At 44.6% G+C, this 25,137-nt stretch overlaps 1 protein-coding gene across 1 annotated transcript in view; it reads right to left on the bottom strand.

Annotated features, from left to right (window-relative positions):
• The window catches only part of copb1 (COPI coat complex subunit beta 1), a 40,500-nt gene continuing 15,363 nt past the window's right edge, over positions 1-25,137 (bottom strand). The window contains exons 5-22 of the mRNA XM_056278247.1: positions 25,008-25,122; positions 24,821-24,913; positions 24,572-24,709; positions 16,208-16,327; positions 14,437-14,544; positions 14,126-14,272; positions 13,859-14,004; positions 8,049-8,145; positions 6,978-7,138; positions 6,714-6,834; positions 6,338-6,565; positions 5,340-5,519; positions 4,010-4,154; positions 2,522-2,641; positions 2,269-2,414; positions 1,401-1,490; positions 727-882; positions 1-446 (exon numbers count right to left, since the gene is read on the bottom strand). Of these exons, the coding sequence (XP_056134222.1) occupies positions 387-446; positions 727-882; positions 1,401-1,490; positions 2,269-2,414; positions 2,522-2,641; positions 4,010-4,154; positions 5,340-5,519; positions 6,338-6,565; positions 6,714-6,834; positions 6,978-7,138; positions 8,049-8,145; positions 13,859-14,004; positions 14,126-14,272; positions 14,437-14,544; positions 16,208-16,327; positions 24,572-24,709; positions 24,821-24,913; positions 25,008-25,122 (2,371 nt within the window). The 3' untranslated portion in view covers positions 1-386. The remainder of the gene's footprint in view (positions 447-726; positions 883-1,400; positions 1,491-2,268; positions 2,415-2,521; positions 2,642-4,009; positions 4,155-5,339; positions 5,520-6,337; positions 6,566-6,713; positions 6,835-6,977; positions 7,139-8,048; positions 8,146-13,858; positions 14,005-14,125; positions 14,273-14,436; positions 14,545-16,207; positions 16,328-24,571; positions 24,710-24,820; positions 24,914-25,007; positions 25,123-25,137) is intronic.

The following is a 25,137-nucleotide window of genomic DNA, read 5'->3' as shown; positions in this document are numbered from 1 at the left end:
TGTTTAAATACATGTTTATTGAAAAGTAAAGGTCAGACGAGGAGAAAGAGCATGACTTAGGGGAATGCTAGGCGCAGTCATGAAGACGTGGTGTGAGATTAAAAAAAAAAGAAAAACAGAATTGAAGAAAGTGGCCACAGCGAGCTCTTATATGAGAAGAACGGTGAACGGTGAAGAATGGTGGCAGAGAGGCGGCATCTGAAAACAGCACGAGACTCTTACATTCCAGACGGGTCAGTCTGGGTGCTGTTCAGATGGGTCAGTCTGGGTGCTGTTCAGACGGGTCAATCTGGGTGCTGTTCAGACGGGTCAGTCTGGGTGCTGTTCAGATGGATCAGTCTGGATGCTGTTCAGATGGATCAGTCTGGGTGCTGTTCAGAGGAGCTTCACACCGCTGCTTTCTTTTGGGAGAGGTTGATCTTGTCCCCAAGGCTCAAGGCCATGCCCTTGGTTAGAAAGAAGAGAAGAGTTTATAGCAGTTGACTCACTAAAACAGGTTTTAAATAATTATCAAAACATCACATCAGTCAGTCATTATTTATTCCCTACACATATTCACATTCATTCAAGAGGAAAGTAAATGCAGTTGATGCCCCATGTCAAAATAAAAGCCTTTTGATTACACAGCTTTCACCCAAATCAAGTAAATCTTCTTCCCCTTGTCTTTACAGACACAGCAGGTATTGGGGGCGAGGGGCCGGTACTGATGTCAGGCTTCAGACCCACCTGGCTTTTAGCTCTAATGCGTATGTGCCCGCTGACAGGTGCCTCGGGCCCCAGGTGGATGGGCTTCTCAATGCTGACATTGGCCAGGGCGTCTTCTCCAAAGATGGAGCGGGCATACAAATTGGCAGCCATGAAGCCGCAGAAGCCAGAAAGTGCCTAGTTTGTGGAACCACAGGAAGTGAGACATGATCAGAACCACAGGAAGTGAGGACATGATCAGAAATACAGGAAGTGAGGACATAATCAGAATACTTCTAAACACACAGGCTCACATAATAGCAGTAAAATACTCTTATTGGGACAATCTTTCAAATAATTTATGGCGGGACACATGACCTCAAGAAATAGCATACTGATGTACACTATTTATATATTTATATCCTGTATATTTATATGTATATAAATATAATAAATACTGTATATTTATATTTATATAACTATAATATAATAAATATAAATACTGTATGTTTATAAAAATATAATAAATATGTATTTGTACATATTTATATACTATGATAACATAAGGCCATTTAGTAAAACAGCAAAACTGTGTGATCAAAACATGTTTCAAATTCTCAGCTCTTCAAGCCATCATATGTGCATGTAAAGAGAGATATGTAGATATCAGCGTGAACTCGTCCTGCCATGTGCTGTAGGTTACTTCACATACTGACCTTCTCTGGAGTCAGGCACTTCATGTTGGTGGAGCTGAGGATGTGGTGAAGGTACTCATTCAGATCAGTAATGTTGGTGTTTACTGTCACCTGCAACACAGACAGTCAGCTTTAGCTTCAACTCGTATTTTTTTCCCTCCCTTTTTCTCCCCAATTTTATCCGGCCAATTACCCCACTCTTCCGAGCCGTCCCGGTCTCTGCTCCACCCCCTCTGCTGATCCGGGGAGGGCTGAAGACTACCACATGCCTCCTCCGATACATGTGGAGTCACCAGCTGCTTCTTTTCACCTGACAGTGAGGAGTTTCACAAGGAGGACGTAGTGTGAGGGAGGATCATGCTATTCCCCCCAGTCCCCCCCGCCCGAACAGGCGCCCAGACCGACCAGAGGAGGTGCTAGTGCAGTGACCAGGACACGTACCCACATCCATCTTCCCACCCTCAGACACAGCCATTTGTGTCTGTAGGAATATCCGACCAAGCTGGAGGTAACACAGGGATTCGAACCAGCGATCTCCATGTTGGTAGGAAACAGAATAGACCGCTACGCTACCCTGACACCCGCCTCCACTCATATTTTGACACTGTAAGTCTCCCACAAACATGTGGCCATTGTTTTGCATGTCTTTGTTAGTTAATGTCTTCCCTTGATATCAGGACAAACAAAGCTTTGCAGAACCCAGTCCCTCCCTGATCACATCATCTGGTTTGACAGGTGAGAGGGGGAGTGGAGAGAACCCCAAACTGCGAGCCTGCCAAACCGGCTCGGGACTCAAAATCTGACAGAATCTAAACATTCATCTGTAGCAAGGCATATCTGTCTATGCAGCTTCATTTCAGTCACCCAGGTTATAAGTTATGTGGAATACCTTGTTCTCCCATTCGAACTCTGCCCACATTTGTCTGAACTCTGCGTCCGTGCAGGAGGCCGGCTGGATGTAGTCCATAATGTCTATATGAATGTCACTAAGGACAACACAGTTCCTGTCGCTTGCAGCTCCAGACACGTCATACACTATGAGGGATCCATGTACACATGGAGAAAATGAGAAAAAAATAACTCAATTAAAAGAACAATGGCAGTGATAATAGAACAAAACGTCTTCTGACATATTCTCTTACCGATGTTGCCAAATATAATGCCATTCTCCGTGGAAGCCACCTTCACATTAGCCTTGATGTTGGCAAAATCATGAGGGGCCAGAGTCAGAGGAGACGGCTTCTCAACCAGTTTAAGGTCACCTGTAGAGTGCAAAGTTTTCTGATGATATCATGTATACAATCATGGCAGCACTACTTCATGAGTCTTTAGTCAGTATATACAGTCAGTATATACCGAGACAGTTCAGTCAGTATATACCGAGACTGTTTAGTCAGAATATACCGAGACAGTTTAGTCAGTATATACCGAGACAGTTTAGTCAGAATATACCGAGACAGTTTAGTCAGTATATACCGAGACAGTTTAGTCAGTATATACCGAGACAGTTTAGTCAGTATATACCGAGACAGTTTAGTCCGAATATACCGAGACAGTTTAGCCAGTATATACCAAGACAGTTGAGCCAGTATATACCGAGACAGTTTAGTCAGTATATACCGAGACAGTTGAGCCAGTATATACCGAGACAGTTTAGTCAGTATATACCGAGACAGTTGAGCCAGTATATACCGAGACAGTTTAGCCAGTATATACCGAGACAGTTGAGCCAGTATATACCGAGACAGTTTAGTCAGTATATACTGAGACAGTTGAGCCAGTATATATTGAGACAGTTTAGTCAGTATATAGCGAGAAAGTTGAGCCAGTATATAGCGAGACAGTTTAGTCAGTATATACTGAGACAGTTGAGCCAGTATATATTGAGACAGTTTAGTCAGTATATACTGAGACAGTTTAGTCAGTATATATTCACAGACAGTATTTCCCTGCTAGCATGCAGACCAGAAGTTCCGACAGTCATCCTGTGTTTGTTCTCTTGGACAGTGATTCTTTTTTTTTCTTCCCCTTTTTCTCCCCAATTGTATCCGGCCAGTTACCCCACTCTCCCGAGCCGTCCCGGTTGCTGTTCCACCCCCTCTGCCAATCCAGGGAGGGCTGCAGATTACACATGCCTCCTCTGATACATGTGGAGTTGCCAGCCACTTCTTATCACCTGACATTGAGGAGTTTCACCAGGGGGACGTAGTGTGTGGGAGGATCACGCTATTCCCCCTCTCCCCCCCGCCCCCAAACAGGCGCCCCCGACCGACCAGAGGAGGCGCTAGTGCAGCGACCAGGACATATACCCACATCCGGCTTCCCACCCGCAGACACGGCCAATAGTGTCTGTAGGGACGCCCGACCAAGCTGGAGATAACACAGGGATTCAAACCAGTGATCCCCATGTTGGTAGGCAATGGAATAGACCGCTACGCTACCTGGACGCCAGACAGTGATTTTTTTGTAGTTTGAAATATGTGTTCCTGTAATGTTTGGATATGTGTTTTCGTCTTTGTGCTGCACCAATGTGGGCTGGGGGAAACCATATTTCCGTTAAGTGGCATCAGTAACTTTCGACAGATAAAGTGTTCCTGACTCCAAATTAAATGACAACCAAAGTGACTCACCCAAAGTGGCCAGCTCAAGGGTACAGTTTTGGAGAGTGTCATTGGTTTGGTTGACCACCAGCACGTCCAATACTATATCATACTGGTTGACATGGACGTAGGCCTCAGCGTAGACTGGATCGGAAAAGCCAGTTAACTGGGTCACCTGGAGGAGGAGAGTGAATGAGTTTCCAACATGCAGCCAAAACCACAAAAATACCGAAAGACTCTTCCCTGCCTTGCAGAATAGACAATATTTCTGTTTGCTGTGGCTGAAAATTTTCAATTTCAGAGCCCTCTGCTGGTTGTTGAACTACAAAACATTTTGCAACATCCTGAAATTACCAATTGTAGATTCTGTGCAGCTACTAGAGTTGGGTACCGAAGAACGAAACTTTTAAGGGTACCGACCAAATTACGTCAATACCGAGTACCTATTCACGTTAGATCAATCGGTGGCAAATTTCGGTACCTTGAGAACGGGTTGTGTTGTGAATCAAAATAAGTATTGATAAGATTCCTTATAAGCCCATCAAAAAAAATCCCTGCTAGTTTACCGCTTGGTGCAAGTGCACGTCTGGGTGACAGAGTATATGTTAGAAAAAGAGAGAGAGAGCGAGACTACATTACCCCTCCCCTAAACCTACAGCTTGTTCATGTCCAACACAGTCAGGACGATGGTGAGCAGAATTTTGATCATTTGTTTTTTTGGGGGGGGAATCCCCCCCCTTTTCTCCCCAATTGCACTTGGCCTATTACCCCACTCTTTTCACCCTCAATTACCCTCATTTGTTTGTTTTTTTAAACTACTGTTCTTCTCAACCCCACTACAGTAACGAGATTTCCCTGCTACGACTCAAAGATCAGCATATCACATGTGCTTCCTTAAAGACAAAGGCCAGCGTTTTCCCGCTACGCCCTGGTGACTGACAGGCTGGAGGTTGGAGGGGAGGTAGGGAGAGGTTTTATTTGTGTGTGTGGGTGTGTTACAAGAAAATGTTCAAAATAAAAAACAAAACGTTCTAAATAAATAAAGTCGGAATTGAGACATTTGGACTTGTTTTTTACAGCTGAAATTTCATTTTTGTTATTACAGATAGAGTATCAAAAAAAGGTACCATTGGGTACTGATACTGAATTCCAAGTACTGGTACTGACTCAAATTACCAAACCCTAGCAGCTACCCAAAGTCATTAGCAACCTTGAATGGTAAGGTTAATGATGAGACTGAACTGAGTTTTCAACAAAGAAGCACGTCTACAGCCTCACAACAAGTCACTCTGTTCTCTTTCCAGACTCTTCTAGGAATATTCCAGTTGAACAACTGTTGCATGCTGGGACAGAGGAATACCTTGTTGAGTTTAGAGACCAGGGGGTCCGCAGCCTCTTTCCTCTGAGTGTTGCCCATTGCCGCCAGGAGACTGAGCTGGAACTGGTCCTCCTTAGAAGTCATTTCATTCTTGGCTGTCAGCTGCATGAAGGAGATCGGGTCGTCGGCCTGCACGGTTACGTTCCGCTTCTCAGACTCTTTCTGTGGTAGGAGGAAGGAGGCCAGTGACACGGTTCAATTATTTACCAGTACAGACAATCCCATTTTATCACCCGTTGCTGTACTGTACAAAACACGGTGAGTCCAGCGTACACCTACAGACATAATCTCTCCCAACAAAAAGCCATGAAAAAAAAATTATAATAAAAAAAGTAAGGACATTAATCAGTCGCAAAGAAAACACAATGACAAACACTGTGAACAGGAAACTTTTCACAAGGAAGACCTGAAACCATCTGGTTAGAAAACATCACATCTTTGTTTTTTCCCATATTGGTCATACTCTCCTATCATTCTTTTTCTCCCCCTCCTTTTTCTCCCCAATTGTACCTGGCCAATTACCCCACTCTTCCGAGCCATCCCGTCTGCTGCTCCACCCCTCTGCTGATCCAGGAGGGCTGCAGACTACCACATGTCTCCTCCCATACATGTGGAGTCACCAGCTGTTTTTTTCACCTGACAGTGGGGTTTCACCAGGGGGACGTAGCGCGTGGGAGGATCACACTATTCCCCCCAGTCCCCCTCCCCCCCCCCCGCCGAACGGGCGCCCGACCTAGTGCAGCGACCAGGACACATACCCACATCCGGCTTCCCCCCTGCAGACACGGCCAGTTGTGTCTGTAGGGACGCCTGACCAAGCCGGAGGTAACACGGGGATTCGAACCGGCGATCCCCATGTTGGTAGGCAAAAGAATAGACCGCCACTCCACCTGGACGCCCCTCTCCTACCATTCTTAAGATATATAACACAATCACAAGTTTCGTATTGAAAGACATCCCTAGAAGTAAACAGGCGTTACCTTTTGCGATAGCTTCTCTTCCTCCAGTCTGACGGTGAGCATGTGTGACAGGGACTTTCGACACTCCTTGTTGAAGATGTCGTCCATAAGCGGCGAGCACTCCGACAGAACCTTCAGGCACAGTGAGATGCGATCCACATCGTCGTCCGTGATAGGCTTCTTGGGCAGAGAGGACTTGCCCAGGTGCAACACAGTGACCATGATCAGCATGGCTTCTGCAACAAATGACTGAAAAACAAATGAACAGCATTAGGATCAGGAGAAGAGATCTGAAAACCTCCCATTTAAACTATTTAAAGACCAGCTACATGCTGGAACTGGTGCTATATGGTCATGGGAACTTCACTTAAATTTTTCAGTGACAAGGACTGCTTACATTTTGTTTCTTTTTGTCTTGAACGATAGCAACGTAGCGCAGGGCCACTTTGGTTAGTGTGGTGGCCAGAGAAGCTGCCACGTAAAAGTCTCCATCCATCAGGAACCCTCTGAGCGGAGGCCTGGATCAAAACATGGGACAGCAACACTGTGTGAAGCTAGAGGCAACTCAAAAATAAAACCATTCTGTAGTGATAATGAAAAAGAAAACTTAAAACGGATCTACGCCTGGTTTTAACCCCAATGTCCTTTCCTTTTTCTTTACCTGTCCTCCTCTTTCTTGGAGGGCCGAGAAGTGCTGAGGGCACTCTGTGTCACGTAAGTGCCCATCTCTGTCACCAGCTTCTGGGCTGGAGCCACACTGACCTCCTCCTCTGGCTTCACTTCTCCAGCCTCCTTCTTGATCTCATTCTCCACTATGGGGATCTGAGGATCGAAGTCCAGGAAAGTTGTCAGTGATGTTAAAGTGGCTATTAGCCATTTTAATTTAGAACACATTTTATAATATTTGGTCAAACTATTTCTACCTCCCGGCAGCTATTAAGTAAGTAGATGCACTGAGAGAAACATCTGGTCTCTGCGACTGAACAACATGCTGTAAGCGGAGACAGAAAGTTTTCTCTGTGTGCGCTCCTTATCACCCTTCCATCCATCCATTATCCAAACCGCTTATCCTGCTCCGGGTCGCAGGGATGTTGGAGCCTGTCCCAGCAGTCATTGGGTGCCAGGTGGGGAGACACCCTGGACAGGCCGCCAAGCCATCACAGGGCCCGCCCGCCCACACACACACACACACTCATACCTAGGGACAATTTAGTATGGCCAATTCACCTGATTTACAGGTCTTTGGAATGTGGGAGGAAACCGGAGCACCCGGAGGAAACCCACACAGACACGGGGAGAACATGCAAACTCCACACAGAGGACGACCCGGGACGACTCCCAAGGTTGGACTACTCCGAGGCTCAAACCCAGGACCTTCTTGCTGTGAGGTGACCATGCTAACCACTGCATCACCCTGCTCCTTATCAGCCAATCAATCAATCAAGTTGCATTTTATATAGCGCTTTTCTAGCTGCTAAATAAATGTTCTAGCTTCTAAATAATCAGTAGCTATTTACAAGCCAGTGTCTCCATTGGCCCATACTTGCTGTCAACCAGTTTGCATGTCCACAAGGCTCTTATGCAGAAATGAAGGGGCATTGAATATTTTGCAGTAGGTTTTCAAAATATAGCTAGCTCTTACTAACTTCTGTCCAGGATTGCTCACTCCCACTTTGAGACTGGTAAGATGGGTTGTGTTCATGTTAATACAGACAATTCAAGTTGCACAAACCTCGCCCAGTGATCTGCGGACTTCTGTCATCACACTCTGAATGTCTTCCTTGGTGCTGCAGTATTCCCCCAAGATCCAGAGGGCTCCTCTGTAGATCCTGAAACAAGATAACAGCCCAGCATCACAAATGCTCAAAGCAGTTCACCCAATACAATCCACTGGATTCCTGAACTACCGGTTGTCAATACACCTTACTAAAGTAATCAAAGACAGAACCTCAACTGCTGAAGAGTATCACCATTTGATGGTAACCCATCATAAATACTTCCAACATTTTTTTTTTGTTGCCTGGACTGGACCAGCCCTACGAACGTGAATGTGCCTGAGCGACCATGTTAGAGTGACTGAGGGATCATGTTTAGTATGACTGACTGAGGAATTCCAGTCACACATCAAATCTGTCGCCAAATCTGCTTTCTTTCACCTCGAAAACATCTCCAGACTCCAGCCATTACTATCAGACTCGTTGGCAGAGACCCTCATCCATGCCTTCATCACCTCACCCCCTGGATTATTGCAATGGAGTCCTGTCTGGGGTACCTAGCAAATCCCTAGACAGGCTTCAGTATGTGCAGAATTCAGCAGTCAGGGTATTCACCCGCACCAAGCCCTGGCAACATATCACTCCCACCCTTGGCCACCTTCACTGGCTCCCAGTCAAATTCGGCATTTCTTATAACATCCTCCTCCTCACCTATAAATCCCTCCACGCCCATACCCCCCAGTACCTATCAGAACTCCTCAACCCCTGCATTCTGTCCCGGAATCTGTGGTCCGCAGACATAGGCCTGCTTTCCATTCCTCACACCAACCTGTGGACTTTTGGGGATAGAGCCTGAAGTGTGGCAGCCCCCCCACCCTTTGGAACTCTATTCCAGCAGAGATCTGCAATGCTGTTTCTTTGGACAATTTTAAAAGACTACTTGAAAACCTACCTTTTTACTAAGGCATATGGTCTGTAGTTTTTTTATCTTTGTTTCAATTTTTTTTTTCTTATCTAGTGTAAGGCGTCCTTGGGTTCCTTGAAAGGCGCTATACAAAACTAAGTTTTTGTTGTTGTTGTTTAGAGTGACTGATAGAGTGATCATGTTTAACATGACTGACTGAGGGATCATGTTTAGAGTGACTGACTGAGGGATCATGTTTAGAGTGACTGACAGCAATCAAACTTACAGTGACTGACTGAGCGATCAAGCTTAGAGTGACTGACTAAGGGGTCAAGTTTAGCGTCACTGACTGAGGGATCAAGTTTAGAGTGACTGACTGAGTGATCATGTTTAGCATGACTGACTGAGGGATCAAGTTTAGAGGGACTGACTGAGTCGTCATGTTTAGAGTGACTGACCGAGGGATCATGTTTAGCGTCACTGACTGAGGGATCAGGTTTAGAGTGACTGACTTGAGGGATCATGTTTAGAGTGACTGACTGAGCGATCAAGTTTAGCAGGACCGACTGAGGGATCAAGTTTAGTAGGACTGATTGAGGGATCAAGTTTAGAGTGACTGACTGAGGGATCAAGTTTAGAGTGACTGACTGAGCGATCAAGTTTAGAGTGACTGACTGAGGGATCAAGTTTAGAGTGACTGACTGAGCGATCAAGTTTAGCAGGACTGACTGAGGGATCATGTTTTACGTGACTGACTGAATGATCACGTTTAGTGTGACTGACTGAGGGATCATGTTTAGTGGCCTAGAAAACAAGTTATAAGATTGAGCTGCTGGATCAGGTGACCAACGACGTCACATAAGTCACACGATTGGTCGGCTGAAAAATAATGTCACTGCTTACTTAACACAGAACTGGGAGTTTCCCTATTGGCGTTACTCTTTCAAAATGAATTGGTGCAGCGGTTCCAGCTCATTCCACATTTATCTATCGCATGCTAACAAATGGTATATATTGGATACTATTGAAATGCTAAGAACGGAATATTTTGCTGCTATTTCCACATCTGGTTACCCACTGTAACAGTGCAGCATAGAGCAGGGTAAGACAGAACACAGCTCTCCATGAGCTGAGAGGCATGAAGGACAGCGCACAGCTAAAGCACCTCAAATAGAAAATCACTCCGACGAAACACTCAATACAGAGTGAGTCTTAAAAAAATGAGAGACATCTGCAGATAGAAACAGATGAAAGGAGAGGGAGTTAAGGTTATAATTACAATTAAGTTCTCTTTCAAATCAAACATCCCAAGCTATGAGTGCAAAGTTGTTCTTGCAACTGCATTTATAACCCGTTTTTTACTCGAATGTAGCTTAACTATGTCATGTAATATGCGACTTCAGTACAATTTAACAACAAATATTACTGGGACCACGACAGAAAATTGCAGATGAACATTTAATATACAGGAATTCACGTTATATACACTACCACTGACTACCCCTCTAAGAAATTTGCCACACTTTTGAACATTGACCATACACGGTCCAGCCATATACTAGGTTTTGACCTAGTCTTATTTCTTTGGTGGTACTAGTGTAGAGAAGAAGCATACTGGTACCGATTTTCAAGAACAAGGGCAATGTGCAGAACTGTAGCAACTACAGAGATATAAAGTTGATCAGTCACAGCATGAACGATTAGCGAGTAGCAGTATGATTTCATGCCACAAAACAGCACCACAGATGCGATGTTTACTTTAAGAATGTTGATTGAGAAGTATAGAGAAGGTCAGAAGGAGTTACATTGTGTCTTTGTAGATTTAGAGAAAGCATGTGACAAGTGTCGAGAGAGGAGGTATGGTATTATATGAGGAAGTCGCGAGTTGCAGAGAAGTATGTAGGAGTGGTGCAGGATATGTATGAGGGAAGTGTGACGATGGTGAGATGTGTGGTTGGAATGACAGATGGGTTCAAGGTGGAGGTGGGATTATATCAAGGATCGGCTCTGAACCCTTTCTTGTTTGCAATGGTGATTGACAGGTTGATGGACGAGATCAGGCAGGAGTCTCCGTGGACTAGGATGTTTACGGATGACATTGTCGTCTGTAGTGAGAGTAGGGTGCAGGTTGAGGAGAGCCTGAAGAGGTGGAGGTATGTACTGGAGAGAAGAGGAATGAAAGTCAGGAGGAGCAAGATGGAATACATACGCATGAATGAGAGGGAGGGCAGTGAAATGGTGAGGATGCAAGGAGTAAAGGTGACGTAGGTGTATGAGTTTAAATACTTGGGGTCGGTCAACTGTCCCAAGTAACGGGGAGTGTACAAAAGAGGTGAAAAAAGAGTGCAGGCAGGGTGGAGCGGGCGGAGAAAAGTGTCAGAAGTGATTTGCGACAGAAAGGTACCAACAAGAGTTAAAGGGAAGGTTTACAAGATGGTTGTGAGAACAGCTATATTATATGGTTTGGAGACAATGGCATTGACGAAAAGACAGGAGGTGGAGCTGGAGGTGGCAGAGATGACGATGATAAGATTTTCATTGGGAGTGATGAAGAAGGACAGGATTAGCAGCGAGTATGTTAGAGGTACAGCTCAGGTTGGACGGTTTGGAGACAAAGCGAGAGACAAGATTGAGATGGTTTGGACAAGTTGTGGAAGAGAGATGCTGGGTATATTGGGAGAAGGTTGCTGAATATGGAGCTGCCAGGGAAGAGGAGAAGAGGAAGGCCAAAGAGGAGGTTTATGAATGTGGTGAGGGAGGACATGCAGGTGGCTGGTGTGACAGAGGAAGATGTAGAGGACAGGAAGAGATGGAAACAGATGATCCGCTGTGGCGACCCCTAACGGGAGCAGCCGAAAGTAGTAGTAGTAGTGTAAGGCCTAGGTCATACCAGAAATTGGAAGAGCGAAGCTTGGCAACCAAAATCTTAACAAGATTAAATTAATAAAACATAATTATACCATCTACTCCTGCTTCATGACTAACAGCAAATATTTTGCATGCCATATTTCTGTGTAGCAGTTTTTAGTCTGGTAGAGGACACTGCTTAAAACTGGATGATGTGACACCGCTAAAATGATAGATGTCTCCATTTGCTATTGGCCAACATTCTAAATTTGCATGCCGAAGTTCACTAAATTTGAATTGTACATGAAGCAATTGCGCAAATTTAATTCACAACCAGAAGCAAATCCACTGATCACAACGATTCGATTTCAATGAATTGATTCCAGTGCAAAATATTGCTGCTGTAAATGAAATGAAGCCACTTTATTTGACATTGTATTGTTACAATGAATCTGTTCTCTGCATTTAACCCATCCTGTTGTATAGGAGGGCTGAAGACTACCACGTCTCCTCTGACACGTGGAGTCACCAGCCGCTTATTTTCACCTGACAGTGAGGAGTTTACCAGGGGGGCATAGTGTGTGGGATGATCACAGTATTCCCCCCAGTTCCCCCTCTCCCCCAAACAGGTGCCCCGACCGACCAGAGGAGGCGCTAGTGCAGCAAGCAGGACACATACCCACATCTGGCTTCCCACCCGCAGACATGGCCAATTGTGTCTGTAGGGATGCCCGACCAAGCCGGAAGTAACACAGGGATTCGAACCGGCGATCCCCGTGTTGATACGTAACGGAATAGACCACCACGCCACCCGGACACCCCCTCTTGCCAGTATTACACAAAAATCTACAACTGTCGGAAATTCTGATCTGTTTCGAATGGAATGCTGGGATTTGCAGCATGAAAACAAACTAATTAAAGACTAATTAAAGAAATGATGAATAACCGCTATAAGGCTTGTGTTTGGTTGCCTGTTAAGACACCAGTGTAAAACTGTGTCTAGTGGTGGTCACAAGTCGAAGTTCTCCAAAATAAAGTCGGTAAGTAAAATGATATAACCGATAGGCAAAAACTACAAAAACTGGAATTATCCTCCACGTGGATCAGCTTAAATCCATTAAAACCAGAACTCGGATTTTTCAGTACTATGCATCAAAAAGTGTATGACTGTTCTTATAAATGTGTTGTCGTCCTCTAACACTAGAAGGACCGGAATTTCACTCATACCTAAAACGACCATGGGCGGTCAAAATGACCACCAGTATCTAAACTCCATATTGTGTCAAGATAAATACCCAGTAAAGATATTAATGTATTACATATGTTAGTGTGTCTGTTAGGAAACTGACACCAAAATTAACATTTTAACAACTTAAATACTATTTTTCGAACAATTTAAAATGGCCGCTGTCCAACGCCTGTAAATACCGCAACACCTCGGTGGTAGTCATGCTGCGTCTGTAACCAGACGTGTTGGACATAATCACACATCAAGTGTAGACTATTTCTCTGCACTGGAGGACGCTAGTGTGTTTCTAGGACAGACCAACGAACTTCACCAAGGAAATGACACCACCAACACACGTCATGATTAGTCACATGATGCGACCAACACACGTCATAAATAGTCACATGACGCGTACCATCACGTGCAAATTATGAGACGGTCACTTTGACTGCCTACGGTGGTTTTAGGTAGATCTTATCATAACTTTTTTTTGTGCAATTGATCTAAAACTCATTTTAATGCAAACGTGCAATTTTAGAAGCATTCAGGGAGCGGCAGGTCTGTAACTTTTTTTCTCCCCACCCCCCCAAACTTATTAAACTTTGAAAGTCCAAAACAGTCATAATGACCGGCTTGGTCGTTCTTGTGTTAACAGAAAACACATGCACACACACCAACAACAAAATATCTTGAACAAAACCAAAGCTTGGTCAACAGGAACTCATTTCTCTTTTGACCCCACCACACATCACATTACATTAATTGATGATTTTGGCACCAGTGCTGACACCAAGGCGGGGGGGGGCTGCATAATTTACACCGATGCGTGTGTATGTGTGATGCCTTACTTGACAGTTTTGATGGCGTGGAAAACTTCCAGCACCTTCTCTATGATGAGGGGCCTCAAGCTGTCAAATCTCTGAATGGCCTCCCGTACAAACTCCAACACGTCTGCGGCTGCCGCCTCGTTAGTGTCGCTTAGAAACTCCATCAACTGTGTGCGTCAAACGCACACAAAAAAAGGATATGTTTACGCAAACTGTCTCAGAGACGCACAAAATAACCAACAATCAACAGTCATTTTCTCTTGCATCTGACCAGCAAGACCAGCTCACCACAGGAATGACGTTGGCCGCCATGTCAGGGAAGCGCACGCTGCAGGAGTGGAGGGTGCGAACCAAGAGTTGCCTGTATTTATCAGTGTCCTCGTGTTCAGTCACATTGTTGGTCTTGATCACCTCCTTCTTCAAGACAATCACCAGCTGAAAGACACATGAACGTCAGACTTGGACTCAAGACTGTCCCTCTTTACAGAAGAGGGCCTCTTCTGTAAAAGAAAATACTTCCAACCACACACACACACACGAACACACACACACACACACACACACACACACACACACACACACACACACAGAGTACATACCTCCTCTACATTGCGAGATGAGACCAGATCCAGGGCTAGCTGTAAGGTCTTCTTTCTCACCTCCAGGTCAGGCGTACTAAGCACACGCAGGATGTCCATCACTAGGTCCTGAGGGGTTGAGAAGTGCAAGTGTGCACCGAATTACAAATATGTAGAGCACCGAGGGCTGCACTGCACACTGGTTCTGCCTCATGAAGAAAAACTGTTGACTACAACTTCGTGAGTACATAGATTCAAGAAAATACAGGTGGTGAAAACAGGTGATGTGGTCCCACGTAGCTCAGTTGGCAGCAGCATATTCCTAAAGCACGCTACTAATTAGGACTGCACGATATGGACAGTCTTGCACGGTACAGCAGGATCCTCAAACTTACTACTTAAAGGCCAGCTTCTGATGTTTATTCAAGGTCCGAGGTCCGCAACAATGGGCGATAACAACGAACATTTAATCAACTCACTTATAACTTTTGTTATAAGTTAATTATTTCATAATGTTCTGTGAAGACCTGCCCTACTCTGCCTCTGACTGGCTCTAACCCTCAGGGCCCAGACACCAAACTGACTAGTGGCGACGAAGGTTGTCTGTTGCGTCGCTTCACATCACCTGCCGTCTGGGCCAAAAAGTGGCACTTAAACACACCGCAAAGACTACAGCAGACGGCCAACTAGCATGTACATTCTGCACTGACTCGCCAAACTGAACAGCCAATCAGAGTAATCTCTCTCACCGACGGGCTCCGCCGATTCAACATGCTGAATCAGCTGACCGACAGAGGTCCGACTAGTGCCTTTATAATTATTTTTCACTGCCACTTTTCTGCCACACACACGCTATGAACATATTACGCACCGCCTTATCCCTTAAAGGAGCTATGCTACTCTTATAACAGTACTTTCCACGTAATGTCCTTTGAAGAATGAGGAGAGGAGGGATTCTGGGATTTAGTGCACTAGTCCATGACTCAGAACAATTCCACAGTAATGTAAGATGTGTGAGAGAAAATCCTTAGTAGCTCATTGATATTAATGATCGTGTGACATTTTAGTGGCAGCGCTCATAATTCTGGGGCGGCGCAGGAACATAGGGTAAACACTGTAGTAACTGGGCAGGTTGTAGTGTTCCCTCTTGCTGTGATCATCACACATATGCCACTGCTCAACTCGTTTTGAAAAGTCTTGCTTTAGTGAGACGTCATCTTTTTTCTCCCAAGTATATCCATGCAACATGTGTACTGACATGTTTTAGTACCATCTCCTCGCTTGCGTTCAAATTGTCATCTAGACCTCTTGCTCTGTCTTTAATTCTATGTGGGTTTTATTTTTTTTTTTTGAGCCTATCGCTGGTTTACTTAGCGTACATCACATCTTTGAAAGGCCAGGTCTGATTGGATTATGTGGTTTACATGTAGCGTGTGGAATTTACAGCGAGTGATAGGCCACATCTGCTGATAGCACAGCCCTTTGTGATGTGTATATCGCACATTTTCATATCGCAATGACAAGAGAAAAAAAACAACAACTATACATTGTGCAGCCCTAGCATGAACACTTCTAAGCTTAGGGGTTCAATTCTCCAGTTGGGTTCCCATACTGTAATATGATGCAGACATACCACAGTGAAGCTCTGTGCTGAAGGACTGGAAAAGCTCAGTAGAAACAGTCATTCACTTATCGGACTAAAAATAAATGTTATTTTGCTATATTTTTTGCTGGCCTTTCAATCTGAAAAGGTTTTCTGGAATCTAAAAATTGCAACCACAAAGAGAATTACCTGAAGCACACGTTCATGGGTGGGATGCTCCTTTAGCTCAATCAGTCGATCCAGAACAATTAGCTTCACGTTGTTGTCGCTCTCTTTGATGATCAAATCAATGTAGCACTGAGCAGCAGCCTGCAGTAACAGCAAGGGCAGTGAGAATCCAGTCAGAGCAACACAAATATACCTCAATGCAGTTAGACCCTTTAAACACTAATATTATTATCAAGTGTAGGGCAATACAGATTTAGCTTGCTCTGTAAAGGGTGTCAGTACAACAGTGGATATACAATTCTGCACACCCCTGTTGAAATGGCAGGTTATTGTGATGTAAAAAAAAAAAAAAGAAACCAAGATAAACCATATCAGAACTTTTTCCACTTCTTTTTTTAAATTGCTAACTATAATATTCAAGTGAAAAACAATCAAATATTTTAGAGAAAAAAATAAAAAACTTAAAAATAACCTGATTGCATAAGTGTGCACACCCCTAGTTACTTGCTTGCTTGCTGGTAGGGGTGCAACTACTAATCGACGTAGTTGCCAACGAGTTCAATTGTTGACAATTCGTTGGTTACGTCCTCGCGCATGTATTTCACACGTCGTTTCACCGGAGCTGGTGATGGATCATGGAAGTAGTGTGAGGTATCTCGCTTCCTTTCCAACTCTCTGAGAGTTGCACATGCGCAAAAGCGACCGGAAACGAAAGTGGAAGTGACGGGACAGGTAAACAAAACAGCAGAATGGCAGCGGCTGATGCAACAGCATCGAGTCCTAAAACATGCAAAGTCTGGGAGCATTTTACCCTCAACTTGGCAAAGAAAAGGATTACCTGCAAGATTTGTAAGGTACCTTGCTTATCATGGGAGCACCTCAGTAATGTACGAACATGTGAAGAGAAGGCACATTGGACATCTGGACGATGCGGACGGTGACTCGGTAAGATAGTTAGCTTGTTGGCTAGCTAGCTATGTATAGACGGTGTTGTCTTGGCTTTTAACATTAACATAAAGCCAGTACAACTCCATCTATACCTGCGTGCAGGATTCTAAGAGTTTAAAAGAGTAATGTCACCCTTCTGCCTGACAAATGTCTTTTTTAATCAGATGTACGCAGTCCGACTCCGATGAAGAGTAAAGGCACCATGGATGACTTTACGCAAAAGAAGCAGACGTGTACACCGCAGCAAGTGACTGCCCTCACTGAGTCAATACTAAACATGATGGTTAATGACATGAGCTATTGTTCTGTGTGATTCAATATCCGACTAGTCGATTAATCGTTTCAATAATTGATGACTAGTCAACTATCAAAACAGTCATTAGTTGCAGCACTACGTAGTCCATCGAGTCTGATGATGACATCCCTCCTCATTAACGGTGTGTTCTTTGATGACTGTAGAGTGCAATTCTTGATCAACAAGTTTTATTGCACGTTGGGCATATGATGTCTGAGTTAGTGGGGACAGGCCTCGTTGTGTGTCTGGCAGATCTTCCGCCAGTTGGAATAGTTGATGGCAGCTTTTGCCAGTTTCAGGGGATCAATACAACACTTCTTAAGCAATGTTTTTAGCTGGTCTTTGTATCACTTCTTCTGGCCACATGTGGACCGGTGACCCAGATGAAGCTGTCCATACAGGACTTGACGTGGCAGGCATTCTTGAGGCATCCTGTTGACATGCCCAAGCCAGTGCAGTTGGTGTTCAGTGATTGTGGCTTCTATGCTCTAGCAGTTTATCCTAGCTACAATCTCAGCATGAGGCACACGGTCACGCCACATGATCCCCATGATTCGCTGCAGACACCTTATGTAGAACCACTCCAGCAACCCTCGGTGGCAGCTGTATGTGACCCAGGCTTCACAGCTGTATAGGACAGTTGTAATGCAGACGGCTTTGTAAATGGCAATTTTGATGTGCAGGTGGAGGTGTTCGTTTTGGAAGACCTTACGTCGGAGTTTGCTGAAGGCTACAGAGGCTTGTTTGATTCTATTATGAGTTTTGTGATCAGTGTTGCAGCCCTCAGAAAGGATGCTGCCCAGGTATTTGAAAGATGGAGCAACTGAGAGTGGTTGGTGTTCTATAGTGAAGACAGGCATAGTGGGTGGGGAGCTGGACCTCCATTGGCATAATACCTGTCTTGGTTGTGTTGACTGATAGACCCAGCCTGCTGTAGGCATTCACAACTGTGGCAAGGATAGTTTGCAGGTCTTCTGGTGTGTGAGCCACAAGAGCGCAGTCATCAGCGTACTGCAGCTCAATGACCTGCACTGCAAACAACTTGGTGTTTGCCTGGAACCTTCGGATTTTGAAGAACTTTCCATCTACACTTAAGTCTATTGTGATCCCACTACTGCCTTCCAGATCTTTATGAAAAAGTTTTGTGACACATAGGAGGTAAATGTTGAAGAGTACCGGTGGCAGCACACACCCCTGCCTCACTCCAGTGCATACATTAAAGGGCGCCGATTCCTGTCCTCCTATGGCCACCCGTGCCACCATCCCATCATGGAACTGTGATAGAATGTTCACAAATTTGCTTGGACAGCCAAACTTTCTTAGAATTTTCCAAAGTACCTCTCGATCCACAGTGTCAAAAGCTTTGGAGAGGTCGACAAAAGCCATGAAAAGGTCCTGATGTTGTTCGCGGCACTTTTCTTGTAGCTGTCTCACTATGAAAATCATATCCACAGTACTCCTGTTCTTCCTGAAACCGCACTGTGACTCTAGCAGCAGATGCTCTGTCAAGTGCATCACCATCCTGCATAGCATGACCTTTGCTAGGACCTTGCCTGCAACAGGTAGTAGGGATATGCCACGACTGTTGCCGCAGATAGACTTGTCACCCCTGTTTTTGTAGAGGGTGACAATTTTACAGGGCAGGAATTATACGACAGCCAAATCGCCAGTGCAGTGGATGCCCTGGAGTATGGCCGTAATGCCCCTTCTAAAATGAACTACCCACATGGCCAGTTTGGTATGCCCTGTTTTGAACTGGCCGTTATGCACTTAAAAGAAAGTTGCTATTTCCTCATTTAAAACTACATGCCATGCAGCACATAAACAAACTCACATTTCCCAGTGTCGCCGTCATCACGCTGGATATCAACAGTAGCGCGAGATTTCTCCCACTCCCGCATATATATGTCTGGCAGCTAAGCACAAACACAAGCAGCTAAACACTGTAACGTTACAGTGTAAGTATTAATACACATGTGTTTTTAAGTTAACCAGGATATTGCTGCATAGTGTTGGCTAACTACGAACGTACATAGTTTATAACTTAGTCTATGTTTTTTGGTATAAACATTAGGGTTAGCTAACGTGTTAGCTCGCTAACATTACTCATCTTGAATCTTGCTAACATTAGCTAGCAGTTAACGGTAGCTAACGTTACAGAAATCATGGCAAGAAAAAGCATTTGAATTCATACTCCCGAATAAGCACCTCCATATTCGATTTAACTTACCAGATCATCGAGATGTCATTTTCAGCCTGCGAAGGTTGTGAGTAACGTTAGTTAACTGACTCATTATAGAATGGGTAGTTCCGGCCATATAACAGCTATTATATTGCAAATTGGGTAAATTGTTGGTATTTAATCAACAGCTATGGAGAAGTTTAATGTTACTGTATTTAATTGCGGTGCAGCAAACATAAAATTATGCTAGGGATAGTGGGGGATACAATAACATTACACATTATCTATGGTCAGTGTAGAATAGTCAAAAACAGGTAAAAGTGATCCTAGACTCATTACATGTAGTTGGTTGCCCTCTTTGGCCGACAGCTCTTTGGCATTTGCTGTGAGATCTGACGGGTTGCAACTTTTTCAGCGCTATGACACAAAAGGAGCACACAAAGCGTGAAATGGAAAGGGAACAAGACAAAATTGGGAGTAAATATCATAAACTGGAAGCCTTTTTCACTAGGTAAGTTGAGCCCAATCTGTATACAACATTCAGTAATATTCAATTTCAAATTTATATCAATAAAATAAATGGAATATAAATTGAACAATAAATACATCAAATATTAAAAATATAATTAAAATGATTAATAAATAAATTGATGAAAGGATTAGAACATTGATTAATTAATTCAACAATATATATATTTGCAGGGCCTCCAAAAATCAGGGACACACTAATCAAGAAGACTCACAGGTACCCCAAAGTGGTCAGGATCAGTCAGAATCACAAGAGCCACGAAGTGATCAGGGTCAGTCAGAATCAGAGCCCCAACATGATCAGGGTCAGTACAGTTTTAATAAACTCAGTACTGTTTTTCAACTCACTGACTCCTAATTGTTGACTGTATACTGTTTTGTTTTCATACAATGTAATTACCACTTATTGTGATAGCACCATTGGCTTTGCATTGGTGCCCTACATTTTGGCCGCGATGCCCCAATAAATTTGTATTCATCAAAGGCCAAAGTGGACTTGCCCTAAAAATGACCTAATTCCAGGCTTGATTTTACATTACATTACAGTCATTTAGCTGACGCTTTTATCCAAAGCGACTTACAATAAGTGCATTTAACGTAGGAAATCAGGAGAACTACTAGTCATCAGAGGTCATAAGTGCATCTTCTCTCTAAACAAGCATCTAAGAGCAAAACCAGTGCTAAAGTAAAAGCGAAAGAAAGAGTTTTTTTTAAATGAGTGAATACAATAAGTGCTAAGAACAAGTAACAGGATAGTAGTTCTTGAAGAGGTGAGTTTTCAACCTACGCCGAAAGATAGGCAGCAACTCCGCTGTCCTGACATCAGTGGGGAGTTTATTCCACCACTGTGGGGCCAGGACAGAAAAGAGCCGTGACCGGGTCGATCGGCAGCAGGGGCATCTGAGCGATGGGGCAACCAGGTGTCCTGAGGCAGCAAAGCGAAGTGGTTGGGCGGGGGTGTAGGGCTTTGACCATGGCCTGGAGATAGGAAAGAGCTGTTCCTTTCACTGCCCTGTAGGCTAGCACCAGAGTCTTAAACTGGATGTGAGCAGCTACTGGGAGCCAGTGTAGGGACATGAGAAGGGGAGTTGTGTGGGAGAACTTAGGGTGGTTGAACACCAGACGAGCTGCAGCTTTCTGAACAAGCTCCAGAGGTCTGATGGCCGATGCCGGGGCGCCAGCAAGGAGGGAGTTGCCATAGTCCAGACAGGAGATGACCAGTGCCTGGTTAAGCACCTGTGCCGTCTCGTCGGTGAGGAATGGGTGAATCCTCCTGATGTTACAGAGGAGAAATCTGCAGGAGTGAGCAACTGATGCAACGTTTGCAGCAAACGACAGTTGGTCGTCCAGGATCACACCCAGATTCCTCGCAGTCCGTGTTGGCGTCACCACAGTGTTGTCAATGGGGATGGCCAGGTCTCGGTGCGGGCAACCTTTCCCTGTGAGGAACATCAGCTCTGTCTTGTCCAGATTGAGCTTCAGGTGGTGTGTCGCCATCCACTCCGAGATGTCAGTCAAGCACGCAGCAATGCGTGTCTCTACTTGTGTGTCAGAGGGCAAGGACAAGATCAGCTGGGTGTCATCGGCATGACAATGGTAAGAGAAGTCATGCGAGCGAATAACAGAACCCAGGGATGTCATGTACAGGGAGAAAAGGAGAGGACCCAGAACCGAACCTCAGTCTGCGAGGCTCCGACACAGATCCCCTCCATATCACCTGGTAGGAGCGACCCGTCAGGAAGGATGCAAACATTGAGAGTGCAGAGCCTGTGACACCAAGCCCCTCGAGGGTAGAGAGGAGGATCTGGTGGTTCACTGTGTCGAACGCAGCTGACAGGTCCAGGAGTATCAGGACAGAGGAGAGAGTGTTTGCGCTCAGAGTGCAGTGATTCTGTCACTGCAAGGAGGGCTGTCTCTGTTGAGTGACCTACCCTGAACCCAGACTAGTTGGGGTCCAAGAGGTTGTTCTGGTGGAAGTACAAAGAAAGTTGGTTAAAGACAGCACGGTCTAAAGTTTTGGATAGAAAGGGTAGAAGTTAGTATCCCTTCATTGTTGAGGGACACTCTTCTGGTCCCAGACCTGCAGGATGTACTGATAGAACACTCTGGTCACAGGTATCCTCCTTGTTTTAGGAGTTTGCTTAGATAACATCACTGCCAGGGGACTTCTTGTTCTTGGGGGAGTTGATGGCTGCAAGCACTTCTTGAAAAGTTGGTGAGTGGTCAAAGTCTGAGATGGGTGGACAAATTCGCAGCTCTTCCAGGATGGGTTGGTCAGTTGGTGAGTGCTGGTTATGTAGGGCTTCAAAATGTTTAGCCCACTTTGCCAGGATTTGCTTTTGGTCTTTCAGAGTTAGACAGCAAACTGGTTTGTAATTAAGGATTTAAAATTCACTTGTCACTCATGCTGATTAATGGGTCTCAGAGGGTGGACATGCGGCACCACCAGAAACATCTTTAAATGCAGCGTGCAGATTCTAGAGATTATTTTTATAACATCTTACTTGTGATAGGAAGTTAGTGAAAATCACCTTATTACCAGTGGGAAAAAAAACAATTGTCAATCATCCCTTCAATCTTCAATATATACGATCTGGTCACCCCTCAGCACAAGCGTAGTGCATGGCCTTGACACATCTTGATTTGGCAATATTTTCCCACTCTTCCTTGCAAAAACATTAAAGATCAGTCAAACTGCGACGGCATCTCCTGTGCACAGCCCCCTTCAGCCCACACCACAGATTTTCAATTGGATTCAGGCCTGGGCTCTGGCTGGGTCATTCCAAAACGTTGATCTTCTTTTGGTGAAGCCATTCCTTTGTTAATTTGGATGTATGCTTTGGGTCGCTGTCCTGCTGAAAGGTGAAAGTCCTCTTCATCTTCAGCTTTCTAGCAGATATCTCAATGTTTAGCACCAATATCCACTGGTATTTTGGAGCTATTCATGATTCCCTCTACCTGGACTGAAGCCCCAGTTCTGGCTGAAGAAAAGCAGCCCCAAAGCATGATGCTGACACCACCATGCTTCACCGTGGGTATGGTGTTCTTTTGGTGATGTTGTGTTGTTTTTGGGCCAAACATACCTTTTGAAGTTATGGCCAAAATTTTTTAACCTTGGTCTCATCTGACCATACCACATTTTTTCCATATAGTTTTGGGAGACTGGATGTATCTTTTTGTAAAACAGCTAGGCATGGATGTGATTTCTCACATGAAAAGGCCTCCGTCTTTCCACCCTGCCGCACATCCCAGAGCTAAGAAGAATACGAGAGATTCTTGTCACATGTAGGGAGCAACCAGTACTTGTAAGAAATTCCTGCAGCTCCTTTAATGTTGCTGTAGGCCTCTTGGCAGCCCCACTGACCAGTTTTCTCCTTGTCTTCTCAGCAATGCCACTGTTGTGCCATATTTTCTCCACTTGATGATTGTCTTCACTTTTTTCCAAGGTATATCTATATATGCCTTGGAAATTATTTTGTACCCCTCTCCTTATTAATACCTTTCAACAATGAGATCCCGTTCATGCTTTGTAAGCTCTGTGTCGAACGTGGCTTTTGCGGTTGGATACAACCAAAAAGATGTCACGAAAATGTACAGGAACAGCTGAACTTTATTTGTGGTTAATCACAGTCACTTAAATTGATGGCAGGATACACTAACTACTATTTAACATGTATTTGAATGTGATTGGTTAATTCTGAACACAGCCACATCCCCCATTATAAAAGGGGATGCTTGTGCAACCAGGTTATTATAAGTTTTTATTTTTTTTAATTCCCTAAAATGTTTCAGATTATTTTTATGTTTATAGGATGCAATTTAAATTTAAATTAATAAAAAAAAGTGGAAAAGTTACCACATGATTTAACTTGGGTTTCTTTTTTCTTTTCTTTTTTTTGCATTATTGCCCGTTTTTCTCCCCAATTGTACCCTGCCAATTACCCCACTCTTCCAAGCCATCCTGGTCGCTGCTCCACCCCTCTGCTGATTCAGGGAGGGCTGCAGATTACCACATGCCTCCTCCCATACATGTGGAGTCACCAGCCACTTCTTTTCACCTGACAGTGAGGAGTTTCACCAGGGGGTCATAGCGCATTGGAAGATTGCGCTATTACCCCCAGTCCCCCCCCAAACAGATGCCCCGACCGACCAGAGGAGACGCTAGTGCAGCGACCAGGACACATATCCACATCCGGCTTCCCACCTGCACACACAGCCAGTTGTGTCTGTAGAGATGCCCGACCAAGCCAGAGATACCATGGGGATTCAAACTGGAGATCCCCGTGTTGGTACTCGGACACCCGGTTTCCCTTTTTTTTTTACATCACAAAAAAAATTAACTGGGGTGTATAGACTATTTATATCTGCTGTATGTCCTGAAAAAGTGGACAAAAGAACATAGCATGCACTCTGTAGCCAAAATATATTGTACCTTGATGGCTGTGGGTGCACTTGAGAGGGTGACAAGAGTTCCGGCAGCCTCATACTTGACAGCTGGGCTGGAGGACTGTAGCAGGTTGTAGATACAGCGAATAAAACGGGCACGCTCAGAAGGGTTGGCATGGCACACCTTGTTATTGGGACACAGAAAGAGTCAGCCATCACATATCAGCCTGGCTGCTATGTCAGTGTGCTGTGCATCTTAAATATAGAGAAAAGATGAGGACAACAACCAACTCACTTTGTAAATCAGCTCCACAATGACCAGCTGGAGAATATCCCCAAACGTGTGTACTTGATCTATGCAGGTGCTCAGGTAATCCAGAGCCCTATCCTGTAAATGACAATTACACAATTGGTTCAGACAGAAACAGGCCTTGTGCCACTAAATGGTAGCAACAGTGGAAAATTGAAAATGAGCTTCAGACCTGGTCAGCATGAATCAGCATCATGAAAGCATTTCTTTTACAGCTGGCATCTTTCTCGTTGACAAGGAAGTCGTGAATCAGCTCTGGGGCATCTGGGATTAGATGTTCAAAGTTCCTGTGTAACATGAAC

Source organism: Lampris incognitus, chromosome 4 (assembly GCF_029633865.1).
Source record: "Lampris incognitus isolate fLamInc1 chromosome 4, fLamInc1.hap2, whole genome shotgun sequence".
Taxonomy (NCBI): Eukaryota; Metazoa; Chordata; class Actinopteri; order Lampriformes; family Lampridae; genus Lampris; species Lampris incognitus.
Note: the sequence above shows the minus strand (reverse complement) of the source record. Positions and strands in the feature narration are given on the sequence as shown.